Source organism: Anarhichas minor, unplaced genomic scaffold (genome assembly GCF_050575085.1).
Source record: "Anarhichas minor isolate MPS153535 unplaced genomic scaffold, ASM5057508v1 ptg000014l, whole genome shotgun sequence".
NCBI lineage: Eukaryota > Metazoa > Chordata > Actinopteri > Perciformes > Anarhichadidae > Anarhichas > Anarhichas minor.
This window is the reverse complement of record NW_027466460.1, coordinates 5977835-5995024: the sequence shown is the minus strand read 5'-3', so window position 1 is coordinate 5995024 and position 17190 is coordinate 5977835. Positions and strand designations below refer to the sequence as shown.

Here is a 17190-nt window from a genome sequence, read left to right as displayed (position 1 = left end):
CTAGGCCTACAGCAGCATAACTAGAGACTGGTCCAAGGCAAGCCTGAGCCAGCCATAAGTGTTATAAAAGACGAAGGTCTTAATAAGCTTATTCTTAAATTTCGAGAAGGTGTCTGCCTCCCGTGCTGAAACTGGGAGCTGGTTCCATCGGAGAGAAGCTTGATAGCTGAAGGCTCACAAGTGGCAAAGCATCAACATTGTGTAAGATGCAGTCACAACACTTTACAGGTGTGAAGTTGAGATCAGAAGATGTGTGTGGTCGGAGCAAGGGAGACAATCAACTGTTAATTACTTTATTTTAGATATCTAGCGGCGGTTTCTGGCCTATTTAAATTGCAGGAGTCAAACCAGCACTATTTTTCGCAGTGGCAAGGTGTGGAAAAAGTGAGGAAGCCAAGAGATGCAGGAACTCTAAAATATTAGGAATAAATTAGATATTTAGCCTGCTGGTATTCTACAATAGCCAAAATCAATCTATTCAGATTTGAAGTAAACTGATTGTGATAAGAAAGCGGTGTGAAATTTAGACGGCAGATTTAGGTTTACATAAAATAAGAGACAGTGCATCATACAGCGTACTAGTACTTGATTCGTTATGTATATTTTCACGACACTTTTGTGTCTGTTGTTATTGTAGTGAGGCACTCGCGCAGGCTACGTCTAGAGGGCGCTGTGAGGCGCAGAGGGACGTCCCACGAAACGACTCGGTTGGTGGCTTCGGCAAACATCGTCATCTGTCGTTAATTGAGACTCGGTCAAGGATGGAGGAAGAGGCACGCAAGCTTCTCGAGGAAGGAATAGTAAAGAAACTGATCAGTCCTGGTAAAGGAGAGCTATCGACCTTTCCCAATGGAACAAAGGTAAAACTACAGTGTGTCGACGGTGGGAACTGCCGAGTCCAGTCCGCTGAATTAGTTTAAGAAATGCGATGAAGCACTTTAGCTAATGCTAGCACTAGCTAGCTAACACAGTAGACTGTCGGATAGATGTTAATGTGAACGTTACAGCAAACCTAATGCGCCTGTACACATATAACGCTGACAAGCTTGTGAGCTTTGCTCCTTTTGCGGTTATACAACGTTAGATTTGTTTGCGGCTACCATTTGTTTTTAGCCGGTTTACTTTTTTTTTCCCCCTTATTTTTTTCATCTGATGGAAACACAGGGGGTGGGACAGGATGACATGTTTATGAATGCTGATTGGTCGGCAGAGCACGCCAATCATTTTTCCTTTGTTGTGATTGGTCAGAATATGATGACTCTCTCCAGGCCTGTCTGATCCGTACAGACTGCTCTTTTGTTTCTAGTAAACAAGCGGAATCGAATGCATCGCGTGTCCTTTAAAAAGTGTGGCGTCAGAACCGTTATTTTAACCGGATAGTTCTGTTGAGCAGTGTGTAATGTTGTCCGTGTTTACGTCCCATCTTTGTTTACCAGGTGGTCTTCCACTACCGCACCAGCCTGTGTGATGGCAAAGTGCTGGATGATTCCAGAACCATGGGGGGCCGCAGCAAACCCATGGAGCTCATCTTGGGCAAGAAGTTTAAACTAGCTGTGTGGGAGAGAGTGGTCATCACCATGAAACAAGGCGAAGTTGCAGAGTTCACCTGTGACAATAAGGTTAGTGAGCTGGACATTTGGGATGAAGTGGCAATCTTGTTCTTTCTGTGTGCATTTACCATTTCCGTTCACCCGTCAGCACACGGCACTGTATCCGCTCGTGTCCCAGTCCCTGAGAAACATCAGTGCTGGTAAGGACCCCCTGGAAGGCCAGAGGCACTGCTGCGGCATTGCTCAGATCCACTCCCACCACTCTCTGGGGCACAAGGACCTGGATCAGCTTCAGGCCAGTCAGCAGCCTCTCGTCTTCAGCATCGAGCTGCTGGAGGTGAGCCCACAGTTTAATATTAACGGTGCTCATTTTATTGGGTTGCATTCAGGTTTACAAACTCAAACAGTGTTGTTTGATTTTTGATTTTTTTTTCTATTGTATCACCAACACAATACCTAAGTTTTGGTACCAATACCCTTTTTTATAATATCTTACTTTGACATATATAAACCTTTTTTTTTTCAAACCATTTTTTTGTGGAAAAAAAGAAGCAAAAGTTCTCACAAATCAAGTGTGAAATCAAAGTTGTTCTATATGCATGAGGGTGACACCAACATATTATAAACACCTATCGATATCATGTAGTCCAATATGACACCCCTTTGGTCTCAATTGTTGTAACACAATTTAAGCAAAAGCTGAAATTTATAAGGCTTATTCCTAAGACAGGATTCCTAGGCACGGATATTGTAATGAATTGCATTAGACTGTAGATGTGCATCTAATAAACTTCTAATGTCATTTATATGTACAATAAAGAGTTGCTATTTGCCTCACACAACTACAGTTATATTCCCCTACAGTGTGAGCTCCGGCTGCTACTGATCTTCTCTCTTTTCCTCTGCTCAGGTTCTGACTCCAGGATCGTTCCAGCTTGACGTGTGGGCCATGACAGACGAAGAGAAACTCGAGCTCGTGCCTCAGATCCATGAGGAGGGCAACATGCTTTTCAAAAAGGGCCAAATTAAGGAAGCCACAGAGAAGTACTACAATGGCATTGCCTGCCTCAAAAATCTACAGATGAAGGTTCGAGCACAGTTGAATACGAGCTAATAAAGATCAGATCTGGTTTTTATAATATCCTATTTCTTTAGTATGAAATATGCACTAAAATGCATTCTGTAACTCCTCTCTGTGACTTTGGTCTCGCCTTTCAGGAGCACCCTGGGGACGAAGTATGGGTGAAGTTGGACCACATGATAACACCACTGCTCCTCAACTACTGCCAGTGCAAGCTACTCCAGGGCCAGTACTACGAAGTCATCGAACACTGCACATCCATAGTCTTCAAATATGAGGGTAAGGCTTTGTTGTTGATGCTGTACATGCTAGATTGACTCAAATGTAATGAAGCAACTTAATGTAATGACTCAACTTAAGTTTTTTCAGGGTTTATGAGTCTGCCACACGAGTGTACTGTACAGTGATGGCTAAATCATGTGGCCAAAAGACTCCTCCTTTAAATTGCATGATTTTATTAACTTACCATTATTCAACCGTTTAAAACAAGTTGGGAAGAGTGAAGTCATCGAACCTGCTTTTGCTACCATGCTACGTGACTTGGGGGTGTGTTCATAGCATTTCCATAACATAACCCGAGAGCACCTTGTTCAAAGTACTCTTGTCTATAAACTACCATCTGAAAGTTATTATGATCCTGAACATAACATCACAACATATATGTTTTCCCTTAGCTTTCCCTTAAGCTAAGGGAAAGTAGGAGAATGTTGAAATCATTTTACAGGACATTTGACTTTTTTCTGTGATTTTTCATGCTGTTTTCCAGGATGCGTAGGAGCTCTGATTTATGTGCAAATTAAGAATTTGTATACATTTTTTTTTTGTGTCCCCTTCCTAACAGATAACGTGAAGGCCTTCTACAAGCGAGCTAAGGCCCACGCTGCAGTGTGGAACGAGACGGAGGCCCGAGCAGACTTTGAAAAGGTGTTGGAGCTGGACCCCTCTCTGGGACCGTCTATCGCCAAGGAGCTGAAGACCATGGAGGAGAAGATCCGCACCAAAGAGAAAGAGGAAAAGGGTCGCTACAAAGACCTATTCAACTACAACGCAACACCAGCCACTGCCACTACAGTCAGTCTACCTCGAGTTTTATTTCTGTAAACTGCGTCTCCTATCTGTCCCCTGGATATTCATATGAAGCTCATTTGTCATAACATAATGCAGAAATTCAAAGAAGTGTCTGCTCTTCCGTCCTCACAGGGTTGAATCTCACAGTGGGTTGGAACAAGAGGATGCCTGTGAAGTTCAAAAGAGGAGGAGGAAACCGCGCTGACTGGTGTTTTAAGTTTTTAATCCATGCATCCGAGCCAAAAACTGTTGCCACTCAGCCCTCCATGGAACACGCAAACATATTCTCACAGGAGTCCCGGTCATACACGCAAAGCCACGCATATATATATACTAAGGTGCAATTTGCATTCCTGCCTTACTCCCTCTATCAAAGTAATATTCAGCCCTTGATTAAGGCAGGCTGACATAACCATAGGTATGTACCGGCCAACAGCATCATTATTTTAGAGCGTCATAGTTTTCTAAAGTAAACTCTTTTCTTTACTTAGCCCGTTATCGCTCCAGAAATGTCAACACTCTTGGTTAAATAACTTGCTCACAGTAATAGGCTACTACCTACACCATGTTATCTGTAGCAACATTTTTCACAGGATTTGCTGCAAAGATTCTTTTTTTTTTTTTTTTTTAAGAAACGAGTAGTTTAATCATTTTATGTTGTCTTGCTTTCTCTGAAATCTGTGCAGCGCTCTTTGATAATCCTAAAATTACAAATTTTAGGAGCGATTACAATGAATTCCCGATAGAAAACCAAGGAGTACTTTTTTTCTGTGCACAAGGAACGTCACGTACTCGCATGCACACCTCTGCCTTCCACGCCAGACCCGCTCTTCCTTCTTGGTAACAGCGGAAGCACTGGAGTAAGCAGGAGACCGGGAAACCAAGCTGTCTTGTGACAATCATTCTACAACACACATGGACTTGTCTTATCTTTGCTTTCTCCTTTGTACTCATTTCATATATATATATATATATATATAAGACTTATATCATCATATAGTTTTTGTCACGATGTACTCAAAGCCCTCACTATCTCCTTCACTTGCTCATAAAGAGCTTCTCATCCCTCTTCTTGTGAAGCAGCTGGTTGTTAGGCCGTGAGACGTTATTGAGGTTGTGATAAATGTAAATGACAATAAATTTGTGTTTATCCCCCGGTTTTGCATTTTACTTCAATATATTTGTGATTTGTAACGGAACAGTTTGCATCGCATCCTAGAGTAAAAGATGTTTGAAATATTTAAAAAGAGCTCAATAAGGAAAAGGCCCTTTTTACAGCAGCCATTTTGACATGTCATAGCAAGGTTAACGAGTGTAATTGATTCAAATTAATTACGGTCCCATTCAATTTATTGTGTCACAGCCGTTCCAGTATGCCGGCGTGCACAATTCCGTCCTGAAGAAGCCTAAATGTAACGGGGCTGTAATTAATGTTATTACTTACACCTGTGTTCACCCTGCAAAGACAGATGCTGTGAAAAGGCCTTTTATTCAGAGCACATCCATGATTAGTGGATTGTCTTCGGATAGCTCTCAACGAGGCGAGACGCTCGCAGTGCGACTTCATTCTCTGATTAGGTAGACATGACTTTACCTTCACATAGCAAATAGTTTGCTGCTATTGATGCTCTGAATGTCAGAGAACCTTTAGAGAAATCTTGGGAGAAGGTGCACTTGTGGCCTTCAACAGTTGAGTCTATTCATTTAGCTCAGTGTCATGAAGAGTCTCTTTAATTCAATGAAAAACATTTAATATGAAGGCGTCTCATCACTGTCCGCAGTATAACTGCAAAATATCAGTTCCCTGGCAACCTATTAAACATGTTTCACAGATGAAATAGACACTGAAAGTTGTTTTTTTCTGTTATTTAATTAAGATATACATACATAACTGCAAAAATCCGGTTTACAAAATTTCCATTACTAACAAATTGACTTGAGATGTACAGTGTTTTTTGGGATTGAGAAACATGTAATGTGTGTTTACATTACAAAATATGAAAACAAAGCAAGGATGGATAGAAATGGGGTATATTCAAAATGTCCATATTAACAAAAAAATATTCAGTGGTTGCAGAGTGATAATCAAAAAAAAAAAAACTTGAACGATGGTGCAGCTGAAATATTGATTTCATCATTGAAAAACCCCAACTTTCGTGGTCAAAATAATATTTTCCCATCCATTTGAGTAAGGTTTTCACCCACAGCTTAACTTTAAAATGTGTAGAAAGTCACCACACTAATTTCAAAATGGATACAAAACTGCATTCTGCATACACAGAAAGCTTGTGATGAGCAAAATGGTGTGGTGGAATGCAGGGAACAGTGGAGACAAGGAGGACATAATGCACCTATAAAAAGCTGTCGAGGAAAAAGTGAAAAGCTATGGCTGTAAAACAGACGATGGGGATCTCGATGAGGACAGTTTTTTATCAGGGAGGAGTGAGGGGAGCTTCTGAAAAGGTTATGTGCGGGCGCTTCTCTCCGTCTCTGCAAGACACTCCCTGACCAGTGCACGGGCATGGATTATACCTGAAGACAGACACAAGGTGAAGGAGGCATTAAATCAACAGTTTGATATTAATGATATTCATTGCTACAATAAGTGGCAATTTCTGTCCGAGTATACCTCAACTAAAAAAATCGAATGCATCCAAGACAGTCTTTATTGCTATGATAACCATTGGCCTGCAGGAAAACTGCAGGTCAAGTTAAAGGCAAAATTGGGTTTAGCCATCTGTCTGCCTGTTCAATTTACACAACGACTGAAGCTTCTAATGCATGCGATTCTACTTCAATCACGCCAGTCTATTACTTCTATACATCTTCATAACTATCCATCTGAATTTAAAAACGGAGCATAAAATGGGAGTAGCATAATGATCATTTCCTTCTCATATTTTGTTGACAATGGCCTTACTTCCTCTTTGTTTGGTGTCCACACATCAAAAGTTTTTCTTTGCTTCTGACTTTCTTTAAATCCAAAGCAAATTACAATTAATGGTGCATGTTTTTTTTCAGTTACCATAAACATCTACAAAATATATTGAGTTTAACTTTCGTATCTCACACATCTGACAACCAGCAACACGGTTTTGATCTACAGGTGTTTATTAGAAAAACTTCTTTCCCACTCTGAAATCACACACAGTTTCACCGATGTCCCAGTTTTACACTAGCACATAATTATAGCATTTGTATACACAGGAAGCTTTTTAAAGGGGAAAATTACTAGACCTGTGAAGATGAAGTTAAAAATCTGTGTGTAAAGTTTTAATATTTACTGATAAAACTGTCTTAAACTTACTTGGTATTTGTGTGTAGATTGCAGCATACATTTGTGAATATTACAAATTATTGTCCACATTTGTAATCTTAGTTTTCATTTGTGACCATTTTAAAATCAAGTCCCGTCCCCCCCCCGTCAGTACTTTTATGAACTATTCATGATATTCAGCACACACAAATCCTGACTTGCACTGAGATCAGGTACTGTGTCTTTTTGACAAGTTAAGTATACCTCTCTTTAGCCTCTCCATAGCACTCTTACTCCCAGCGTATGTAGGCCGGATCTCACGGCTCATCTCCTCAATGACAGACAGAAGCTCACTGTAGGTGGATCCTTGAGACACTTTGACAGGCTGTTTGTGTCGTTTCACAAACATGTCATGTTTAGGGGAGAAAAAAAAGAATAGAGTATCAAGACTTGTCTGCACTCATGCCACCCCCTTGGCTATCACAATACACACATATTAGTCACATGCATGCAGCTGCCTCACAATAACAGCCTTCCAGATCTGTCAGTATTTACTGTCCTCCATGAATAGAGAAAGACATGTGCAATTTGAGGCATTATTAATAAATGTATATACGTTGCAGGTATTCAGCTGCTACAGCCCTAGTGAGGGAATTTATGCAAAGTGGCCGACAAAGTCATAACATCAATTACAAGCTCTTGACCTGCACAGGCCCACATTAAAAACATAATTAAGAGTGGTTGTGGTTTGATTAACTTGTAATATGTACTGTATGTATTTAGGGGTGGGCAATATATTGAATATACTTAATGTATTGCGGCTTGTTCTAAGTGGGATGTAGTAAATTACTATATTGAGGGAGGAAGTGAAGTGCTGAAGTGAGTTTATAGGTGTTGTCAGAACTGACTACAAAATAAAAGGGATCTTTTGGTAAACATGATAGGCAATTTACCATTCTTTCAACAAATCAAATAATAGGGGAAATAGTGTGAATAATTATTCCAAATTAATGACTGAGAATACATTTCCAAAGACCAGTTTCACTTCAAAATAAAAGCACACCACTCAGGACATTTTGGTGTGGAATTTCAAAATGAAAGAAAAAATACAATCTGTGTTCCTTCTAAATTCAGATTAGTTTATTACAATGATCATGCTGGTATGACCATACATATAAAAGGGTTATATCAAAAGGTTATGTTATTTGAGAGAAAATATAACAAAGACAACACAACAGCATGAATAACTGTACTTCAGACATACCTGAACAAAGCCCATGGAGGGTGGGCCAAAGTCACTAAAAGCCGGCCTGAAGTTTGATGACGAGGGCAGGGATGGAGAGGGCACAGAGGAGCCTAGACAGAAGATGGGAACAGATGTGACACACTATGCAACACAGATGTCAACGGGCCAATAACTGCACGTCCAACTGAGTGGTGTTAGAACCTGGAGGTGTGTGGTTGGAGCCGGAGGGCGCAGGAGCAATGGGTTTGTAACTCATTGCGATTTCAGCAGGCAGCTCCCCATACGCCGCGCCGCTTCCTTCGGCCCCGTCAACCCGGTGCTTATACAGCTTTACTGGTGGTGGTGAGCTCCTAAGAGCTGATATTTAAAGACGACAAACGCAAACACACACACACAGAAACACATTAAAAGATGATAATGTCAAATGTATATTCATCCTCAGAATGACAAAGGGAGCTAAGGTGTGCAGTTATAAGGGCAGTGAATATCATTTTGTTGGTGCTTTTAGTGCCTTTATAAACAGACTGCAGAGAGATGACAAAGAAAAACTAAGTTCCCTGGCCCGGACTCAAACCAGCGACGCTGTCGTTCATGATATGCGATTCATCCCTTAGCTAAGGAGGTGCCCGTAAAGTTCAATTATAACATCTGAACTTTAGAGGGATGCTTTGAACTGAGTTAAGAATCAGAATCAGAATCAGCTTTATTGGCCATGTATGCGTACGCATACATGGAATTTGGCTCCGGTTTCCACTCCGCTCTCAATGTACATACACTATTTTACAATAAACAAGAAAAAATATATAAAGAATAAAAAAGGGCAGCAAAAAAGTAGAACAGGTGTAGGTATAAACATTTAACTGCTATATACAATATAAGTATAAGCTTCATGCTCACTGTCCTTGAAGTTGCATTTACCTTCAGACCATCAGACTTGCAAGTAGTTCATCATGTTTCATAATAACAATTAGTGTCCAAGTATTCAGCTGTAGTAAGCTGTTACAAATAAGTTACATTATCTGTAACGAAGATTCCCTTTTTACAGTTCAAATGTATTAGAAAATCACAAAGAAAATGCTTCCAAGAGAGTTAAAATGCTGCTGCTTTTCTATCAATCTTGGGACCAAAATGCATCTCTGACTGTTCCCATAAGAACCATCTGAGGTCATCTGGTAGTGGCCTAAAGTAATCATTTATTTACCAAGCACCACTGATCATTATCATTATATAGCTTGTACTTTATTATCTTTGGCTGTTGTTTTCCTGTTTCTGCCCTGCAATTTCCTTTTGAAGTGTTTCCGTCCTTTTTAAACACGTGCTACATGTTGCATTTCCTGCTGTATTTAATAATTGTTCGTGCATTTTGAAAGCATTATTTTGAGTTGTGCTACCTGAATGAACATTAACCACATTAATGCATTTATTTCGTCTCATTTATGACCTATGAATATGATATGAATTTGACTTGTTCTGTTGTGCGTGTGTCCGGGTTGAGGATCGTCTGAGTGTGATCGGTCAGTACTAATTGGAGCCAGGTGGTGCCGAGTGAAACGAAAGCTGACGTTAGCTTTAGAGAAAGGTGCCAAGCTAACCACTACTTGGTGATGTTAGCTAGATTAGCTAACAGTCGCCGGTTAGCATAACAACATAAGTAGGACGCAGGGAAACAGTCGCGAGGCAACATTGATAATCTATATACAGACAGTGAAGGATACGAAGGTTATTTACACGTGTGTCCATTGAGAAGACCAGAAATGATTCAAAATAGTGTTATTTTAATTACCTTTATAAGGAGACTAGAAATCCTCTGGGGGAAGCAAGACTCTCTTCCCTGAGTGAGTCTGCGCAGTAGAGAAGCGTAGTGTACTACTGTTTTGTTTTTTTACTTTTCGAGCGATGCAATTGGATGACATTATTATGAGATAGTAAGTCGAAATTGTGAGATAGTAAGTCATAATTATGAGATAGTAAGTCATAATGATGAGATGCTAAGTCATTATTTTGAGATAGTATCTCATTATAATGACTTACAGGATCTGTATTTTTCCTCACAGTGGTGGAAATGGGCTTCCATATGTTCATCACAAGGAATCTCCACAGTGCCAAACATAAAATAAAACACTTACACGCAAACACAATCACAAATAAATAAGTTGAATATGTAAATCGATGTATATCTTATTTGATCAGTCACAGGTATCCACATCTACCGCATTGTCAGAGAGTGATGTTTTGGCAATCTTGTTGTCCTTGTTGCATTCATTCCGATGAAGCATATTGAAATGAAAGAGAAAGAGAAAGAGAGAGAGAGAGAGAGAGAGAGAGAGAGAGAGAGAGTTAAATGACTGTTGATGGCAGTTAGGTCTTGTACATCTGAAGAATACACATAATGTGGGACTGAGTTGAGCTTTATGCAGTTTCTGGGGAGAGTGATCTGTTTGGAGACCAATAACAAGGACAACACATACACACAGTTAGATCAACATCAAGCAAGGTATTTTTTTTATTTTTTCTTTGAAATTAAATTGAAAGCCTTTTTTTCTGTCCTTGCACTTAAAACTTTTCAGAATAGGAATTAGTTTTATTCAGCCAAGTATGTTTGCACATACAAGGAATCTGACTCAGTTGGACAGATAAAGGTAAAAAAAATAGACAGGAGTGTTTTGTACACAAGTAGTGGACAATAGGTGTAAATATAGGAGTAAATATGTATACTCCTACATAGGAGTACATATTTATAGAAAGCAATGACCATCAATTAAATAGAAAATAAAACACCTATATTTAAGTCAAAGTTCTGTAAGTTGTAAACAAAACAAGTAGTGCAAGACCTCATGTTCAAAACACACTTCTTCTGTAAATAACATGACATACTTGCAGCTTAAACCACTGGGAGTAATGGTGCCAGTATTTATTTTGGCCACCAGAGGTTGTGAAGAGGGTATTCCAGGTTCCTCTTGCCTTCATGATACCTGCAGTCCATGACTGTATTGTACTGAGAAGGGAGTTTGAGGATTTTAAAATGCTAAACAAGACCTTGAACATCATTCTGTATTCATGTGGCTGTGAGGTGTTAATAAACCATAAATATAGTCTCTCAAAACTAAATTAACATCTCATTTATCTGCAAAACAGCGAATGGACCACATCATTTTGTGGCTTCTCATTTTACTCATTTTTCTCCCATCATGCTACTTGATCTTTAAAGCTAACCAAGGAGCAAAACACTTGAATTAATCAGCAAAAAAGTAATCAACACTTAATTGTGGATTTCCATGTGGAAGTATTATGCAGCATGGCTTATTCATCAATGCATGCAATCAGCTATAGTAGCGGTTATAGTCGTACACAAGAGCAGTCACTCCCAAAGACTGGATCAGGACCCACAGGACGGTCGCAGGAGATGTTATAAGGTACTAAATAAATTTGCGGAATGTCTTCCATAGTGTTTTATCTAGCATTTGTATTCGTACCATACCTTTAATCCACATGAGGAAGCCAAGTGTTTAAATTGTTCCCATAATTGTATTATACTTATAACATTGAATCTAATGTAAAAGACTAGAGTACATTCTGTTTGTTTAACCAACGTATCCTCATGGTTCGCATGATATCTTGCGAAAAAGTTACTCCTAATTTTTCGTGTGTTTTCTTACGAAAGTCCAGCAACATGTGTCAATTTTTCGTCTTGTTACATGAGTACAGTCTTTTGAAAATAAACTTCACAGTAAACAACCTATTGAGCTTAAAGGAACAAAACTATTTTGTTGGGTTCAGGAAAAGGTCGTGGATTGGGTTGAAATCATTTAGGATGGGGTGTTACTTAAGTCCGGAAGTCAGCTGACAAATAAACATTTCACGGGGGCACGAATATCAGTCTCCTGGCTCAAAGATCAGTTTTTGTTTGACTCACTCCACTTCCCTTCCAAACCACCCTGCGTGGGTTTATGCGTGGTCTTTATACTTCTTTGTTCATGATTATGTAGATTACATAAGAATTGATTTTGTGGGTTATCTACGAATTACAGGGCATTCATTTACGCTATTAGGTATAGTTATAGTTATACGAATTATGTATGTATGAATGCTGTAATAGCCTGGTTTAACTGACGAGAAAATAAAAACAAATGCGCTAGCATGTTATCTCTGCAATTTGGTTGGTTTGTTTGGTCTTATTCATAAAGTATTCAACGTGTGTTTATGTTTTTAATAACTCACATAATATGAAGTTGTGATATATCAAACAAATATCTCTTCAAAATGGCTGGTTTACCTATTCAAGATTATATTAGGTCATGCAGAAATGCCAGTAAAAATGGTCAGGGACATTGATTTAGGCACAAATTTGTGTTATGTTATCCATCAATACTTTAACTTAAGGTCAAATTAAATAGTTGTCGTCATTTTCAGTATTACCTTACAGATATTTTTTGACATATACTGTATGATACATTTTTACATACAGTTTTAGATCTGATGGTGTTTAATTGTCTGTTTTTTTAAGCTACGGTCCAGGGTATAAACAGCCAGTGACAATCAGTAAGGAGGATTACAGAGAAAATGATGCAGGGTCAGCTAGAGCAGTGGCTTTAAAGCTGAAATATATTTAGGGGTTTGTTCAGAGACGTTTAAGCAGACATATGCCCAATTACCATATATTACGGACAGGTATTTGGCTTCGCCCTTAGATGCAGACAGCTTAATAGTCTTTGAAAATGTGTCCCCATTAAATCTTGAATACCATCATGTCTCAGAACTACAGTAATTGACATTATAGCATAAAAGCATGTAGAGCCTTGACTTTAAAATTGTATTGTACTATTTTCCACCAGATTGAGCCTTTTTCTCATGTTTAGCCTTTGGGGAAAACATATGCTATTTTCCTGGTATCCAAAGGCCGTAATATGGAGCACTGCAGGCCAATGCAGCGTGTGTGTGTGTGTGTGTGTGTGTGTGTGTGTGCATATTGAGAAATAAGTGGAAAGTAGGCCTTCAAACTCAATAGATTAGAATATAGTATATATCTCCTAGATGCAAAATATGTTAATTAGTTACCCCCCCCCCCCCCCCCCCCCCTTTTTTTTTCTTGAGATTCTTGTATCTCATACTGCACAAAGAATGCACAAAAAAAATTTGTGTTCTGGCAAAAGCACCACCATTATGTTGTGGCCTAAATGAAGAGAAGATACGTAGTTCTTTCCACCAATCAAATCCTTCGATTGAACCACACACACAGCACATCTGGTCTCCTCATTATGTCATACATACATGATGTCCTCGTCTGGTTCAAGATAATACTTTGGCAGAACAAATGATACATGTACGGGAAATATTTGGAATCAATTGGAATGATATATTCCAATTTGTCTGGCACGCCTTTATCCCCAAGTGCATTGAGTTCAACATAAGTTATATAAACTGTTCAGAAAATAGGTGATATGATGATTTTCTTCAACAGTGCATATTGAGAAATAAGTGGAAAATAGGCCTTCAAGAAATAGAATCCCTTTTTATTGTGATATACACAAACACAAAATTTTACCTCTGCATTTGACCCATCCCTGTATATAGGGAGCAGTGGGCTGCCAATGACAGGCGCCCGGGGAGCCAGGGGTTCAGTGTCTTGCTCAGGGACACTTCGACACGTGGCACGTCCCAGTCGATGATCGAACCGTTGACCCTGCGGTTACCAGACAACCCGCTTAAGCCAGTGAGCCACGGTCGCCCCCACGTAGGTAACTGACTCCTGTTCCCTTCACTGAGGTCATCTAATGTCAGCACTTTGTATTCAAGTCCATAAATTACATCTTTGAAGAAAGTGCTTGAGATTTTTTCTTATAAAGTCTTGACAGATAGATTACATATCCACACAATTCTCTATGCAGAGAACACACTGCCCACTTCTTCTTTGACAAAATACTTCTTTTGAGGAGGCATTCGGCTTGAATACTTACCAGGGCAATATTTTTGCAACTGTGTGACAAAAGTGTTTTTCTCAACAATGATCTGCAGTAAAAGCTGTGGATCTGTGCCTGCAGATCAAGAGGTTCATTTTGTCTTTCCTAAGAGCTATGTGCACTTCCTTATCTTGACCTTATTATACACATCAGTTATACAGGTTTCATAAAACATGTTAGTTATAGTTTTGTCAATGAAATTACATCCTGCTGCAAGATGATTTACCTGCCTCTATGCCAGTGATTCTCAACTGGTGGGTCGCGGACCCGTTTTCAGTGGGTCGCAGGCCTTTGCCTGAAAAAATAAATAAATCATGTGCTTTTATTTTGAAGGGGATTTTTTATGCAGTGGAGTGCCGTCTATCCACACTCCTTGACAGTGTTTGGCGTTAATGCCTTGTAATGCTAATAGACACCCGCCATTTCACAGCATAGAAAAACAACGCAAAGTTTGTTTTCATGTGCTAATTGAGCATGGCGAAACGCAACTACGACACCGACTACATGAGATATGGATTTTCTTACATTGAGGACAAAAGAGGGCAAAAACCTCAGTGTGTTTTGTGCGGCGAGATTCTGGCACAAGAAAGCATAAAGCCGTCAAAACTGAAGTGGCATTTGGAAACAAAACACCTTCTCTCAAAGATAAACCTGTTGAGTACTTTCGAAGACAACTTCAAGACCTGAGGACATCACACAAGTGTCTTACTTACCTGCAGCCATGGGCATGGTGAGAGAGGTGTTGGCTCAATCAGCAGCGGATAAACTGAAAACTATACCTCTGTCAAATGACACTATAAGTAGGCGAATTGAAGACATGTCGGATGACATCAAACAACAGACCACAGCTCGAATTTAGGCAAGTGGTCATCTTTTATTACAAATGGACGAATCTACAGACAACAAACAGCAGTTTTACTTGTTTACGTGAAACATGTGTGGGACAGGGACTTACAGGAACAATTTCTCTGCACAAGAGAGCTCCCTACTGCTACCACTGCAGAGGACATTTTCAGCTCAGGTTGAAACTGCACCATCTTTTCATTAAATACATTTGAGAAGTTGAACATTTTCCTCGATTTGGGTCGCGGCTTGTCAGTAAGGGGTGATGGTGGGTCCCGCAGCCAGACCATGTTGAGAACCACTGCTCTATGCGCAGGTTGAATGTGCTTGGGCTAACATGCATCTAAGAGAGGCAAGAGTACACATGGGGTTTCTTTTTATATATTGTTATCTGGAAGTCATGAGTGTTTTGTTACGTTTTACCAAATAATGTCATAATAATGGAAAATGATCTAGCTAGCTATCTGAAGAAAACAAAAATTTACTTCCACATGATAATCAAACAGATAACGGACCCAAAGTCATGGGAAATTACTTTTATTATCCTGACATAATGGGGGAGTTGAGCTGAATTTTGGTGCGTCTTTAAAACAAATCTATTATACGAGTCTTATTGTACTGTTGTCAGAATGAACTTGATTTTTGGGTTTGTACGGTGTAGAATAGGAATATTTTGTTCCAAACCTCTCGCTTGGTTCATTTCAGATCTGCTAAAACTTGTTTTCTTGCCTTTGAAGAGTGAAGACTCCTGTGTGGCCTCAGGCTAGGGAAAGAAAAAAGGAAGGATGAAGAGAGGTGAAAGATCCAAAGGGAACGTCAAAGAAACTGAAATATATATCTGTTTTTACAGTAGACAAGAATTGATAATAAGGAAAACAGCTTATCAATATCAGATGGAGACTAAATTTGTGTTACGTTTGAGTTAAATAAGTGTGTTTAAATCCATCAGTTTCATCAAGGCAACCACTTTAGTTTCTTATTTTCCTGTTACAGTACTTCAGCTAAGGATTCGTGAAATGGGTAATGGATGGTTTGACTGAAATACTAGAAAAAGCAAACAAATTGTAAAAGGTAGCTGGACCTTCACCCCAGTTAAGGGGTGAGGCACATGATTATTTGGTGGGAAGAATGTGTCCAAAAGACGACACACTCGGTTTAGATGGTGGAAGTCCCCAGGGAGTTCAATTATTATACTGTGGCATGTCTTATAAGACAGCAGGTATTATGTGTGCAGAAGACTGAAATGGTCTAAAAACGCTTACGGATTGAGCAGATCCATCATGGGATGAATGTGTTAAATTGGTGGTACAATATAAACATGTGGAAACGCACAATGACATGTCACGTTAACGTTAAATGATTGGTTAGGTTTAAGCAACAAAAGATTGGAAAAAAGTCATGGTTTAAGTCAGAACTATAACAATCTTATAACAATAACAACCACCCTCAGCAGTCTTTTTTACGTAACCTTATGTAATAAGCAAAACAACATTACGTTTACGCGGGACCCGAACAGCGTTTTTCTGGGTAAAAGACTTCTGTTCAACTGATTTTATTTTGTCACCCAATAAATAAAACACAAAAGGCGAAACAAAACAGAAACAAGGCAACAACAAACATGAATAAATTATTGTATATTTTTCATCACACTGTCTCTCAAAAGATTAATTTCTTCATCAAAAACTACAGAAATTGTTGGGTATCTTTTGTTTCTAAGTAATGCATGACATATCCACAACTATCTTTTAAATGTATGTAAGCCGCATTTAGCATCTTTTCCAGCAACGGCAAACTTTAGAGCACACGTGTCAAACTCAAGGCCCGCCACGTCATTTTATGTGGCCCGCGAATCCACATAATTCGCGTTTGGGTACCAGGGGATGGACCCAAACGCAGAGAGACATGGGGAGCAGAAGGATGACTTAATTTTCTTTTTAATAACAAAAAAATCCAAAACAACAAAACTTACTTAGCAGGGAACACTGCAGGGAACATAGCAGAGCAGAACAGGAACATACCAGGAATCATATCAAACAAACCAACAAGAGACAGGGGAACACAGGCTTTAAATATACTGGAGAGGTGCAGGTGCTTAGACACAGGAGGATTCAATCAGGGGCGGGGCAGACAATCACAAAGGCGGGAAAACATACAAAAGCAGGAAGTGAAGTGAACACGGGAAACTTAAA

General features: G+C 39.4%; 2 protein-coding genes across 3 annotated transcripts; one reads left to right on the top strand and one right to left on the bottom strand.

The window, feature by feature from the left end:
• The first annotated feature begins 728 nt into the window (after positions 1-728).
• On the top strand, positions 729-4857 carry aip (aryl hydrocarbon receptor interacting protein). The gene is made up of 7 exons (XM_076091223.1): positions 729-860; positions 1437-1619; positions 1699-1887; positions 2461-2637; positions 2769-2910; positions 3473-3702; positions 3832-4857. The coding sequence occupies exons 1-7, from the start codon at positions 762-764 to the stop codon at positions 3835-3837; spliced, it is 1026 nt and encodes a 341-aa protein (XP_075947338.1). The 5' UTR covers positions 729-761; the 3' UTR covers positions 3838-4857.
• A 693-nt stretch (positions 4858-5550) lies between these two features.
• On the bottom strand, positions 5551-10112 carry cdk2ap2 (cyclin dependent kinase 2 associated protein 2). 2 transcript variants are annotated; one of them, XM_076091225.1, is made up of 6 exons: positions 9985-10112; positions 8403-8558; positions 8220-8311; positions 7220-7340; positions 6620-6672; positions 5551-6231 (listed from the first exon to the last, which is right to left on the bottom strand). In XM_076091225.1, exons 2-6 carry the CDS (start codon positions 8455-8457, stop codon positions 6226-6228), a joined length of 327 nt encoding a protein of 108 aa, XP_075947340.1. In that variant the 5' UTR covers positions 8458-8558; positions 9985-10112; the 3' UTR covers positions 5551-6225. The 2 variants fall into 2 exon arrangements, with proteins under 2 accessions (XP_075947340.1, XP_075947339.1); XM_076091224.1 differs by lacking the exon at positions 6620-6672.
• Positions 10113-17190: the final 7078 nt, after the last annotated feature.

Bases quoted from the DNA above. Each gene is read 5' to 3' on its own strand.
- aip (XM_076091223.1), top strand. From the start codon at position 762: ATGGAGGAAGAGGCACGCAAGCTTCTCGAGGAAGGAATAGTAAAGAAA. The intron at 861-1,436 runs GTAAAACTACAG...TTTGTTTACCAG, and splicing joins CCTTTCCCAATGGAACAAAG to GTGGTCTTCCACTACCGCAC. The intron at 2,911-3,472 runs GTAAGGCTTTGT...CCTTCCTAACAG, and splicing joins CATAGTCTTCAAATATGAGG to ATAACGTGAAGGCCTTCTAC.
- cdk2ap2 (XM_076091224.1), bottom strand. From the start codon at position 8,457: ATGAGTTACAAACCCATTGCTCCTGCGCCCTCCGGCTCCAACCACACA. The intron at 7,341-8,219 runs GTATGTCTGAAG...CGACACAAACAG, and splicing joins CCTCCATGGGCTTTGTTCAG to CCTGTCAAAGTGTCTCAAGG. The intron at 6,232-7,219 runs GTATACTTAACT...GTCTGTCTTCAG, and splicing joins TATGGAGAGGCTAAAGAGAG to GTATAATCCATGCCCGTGCA.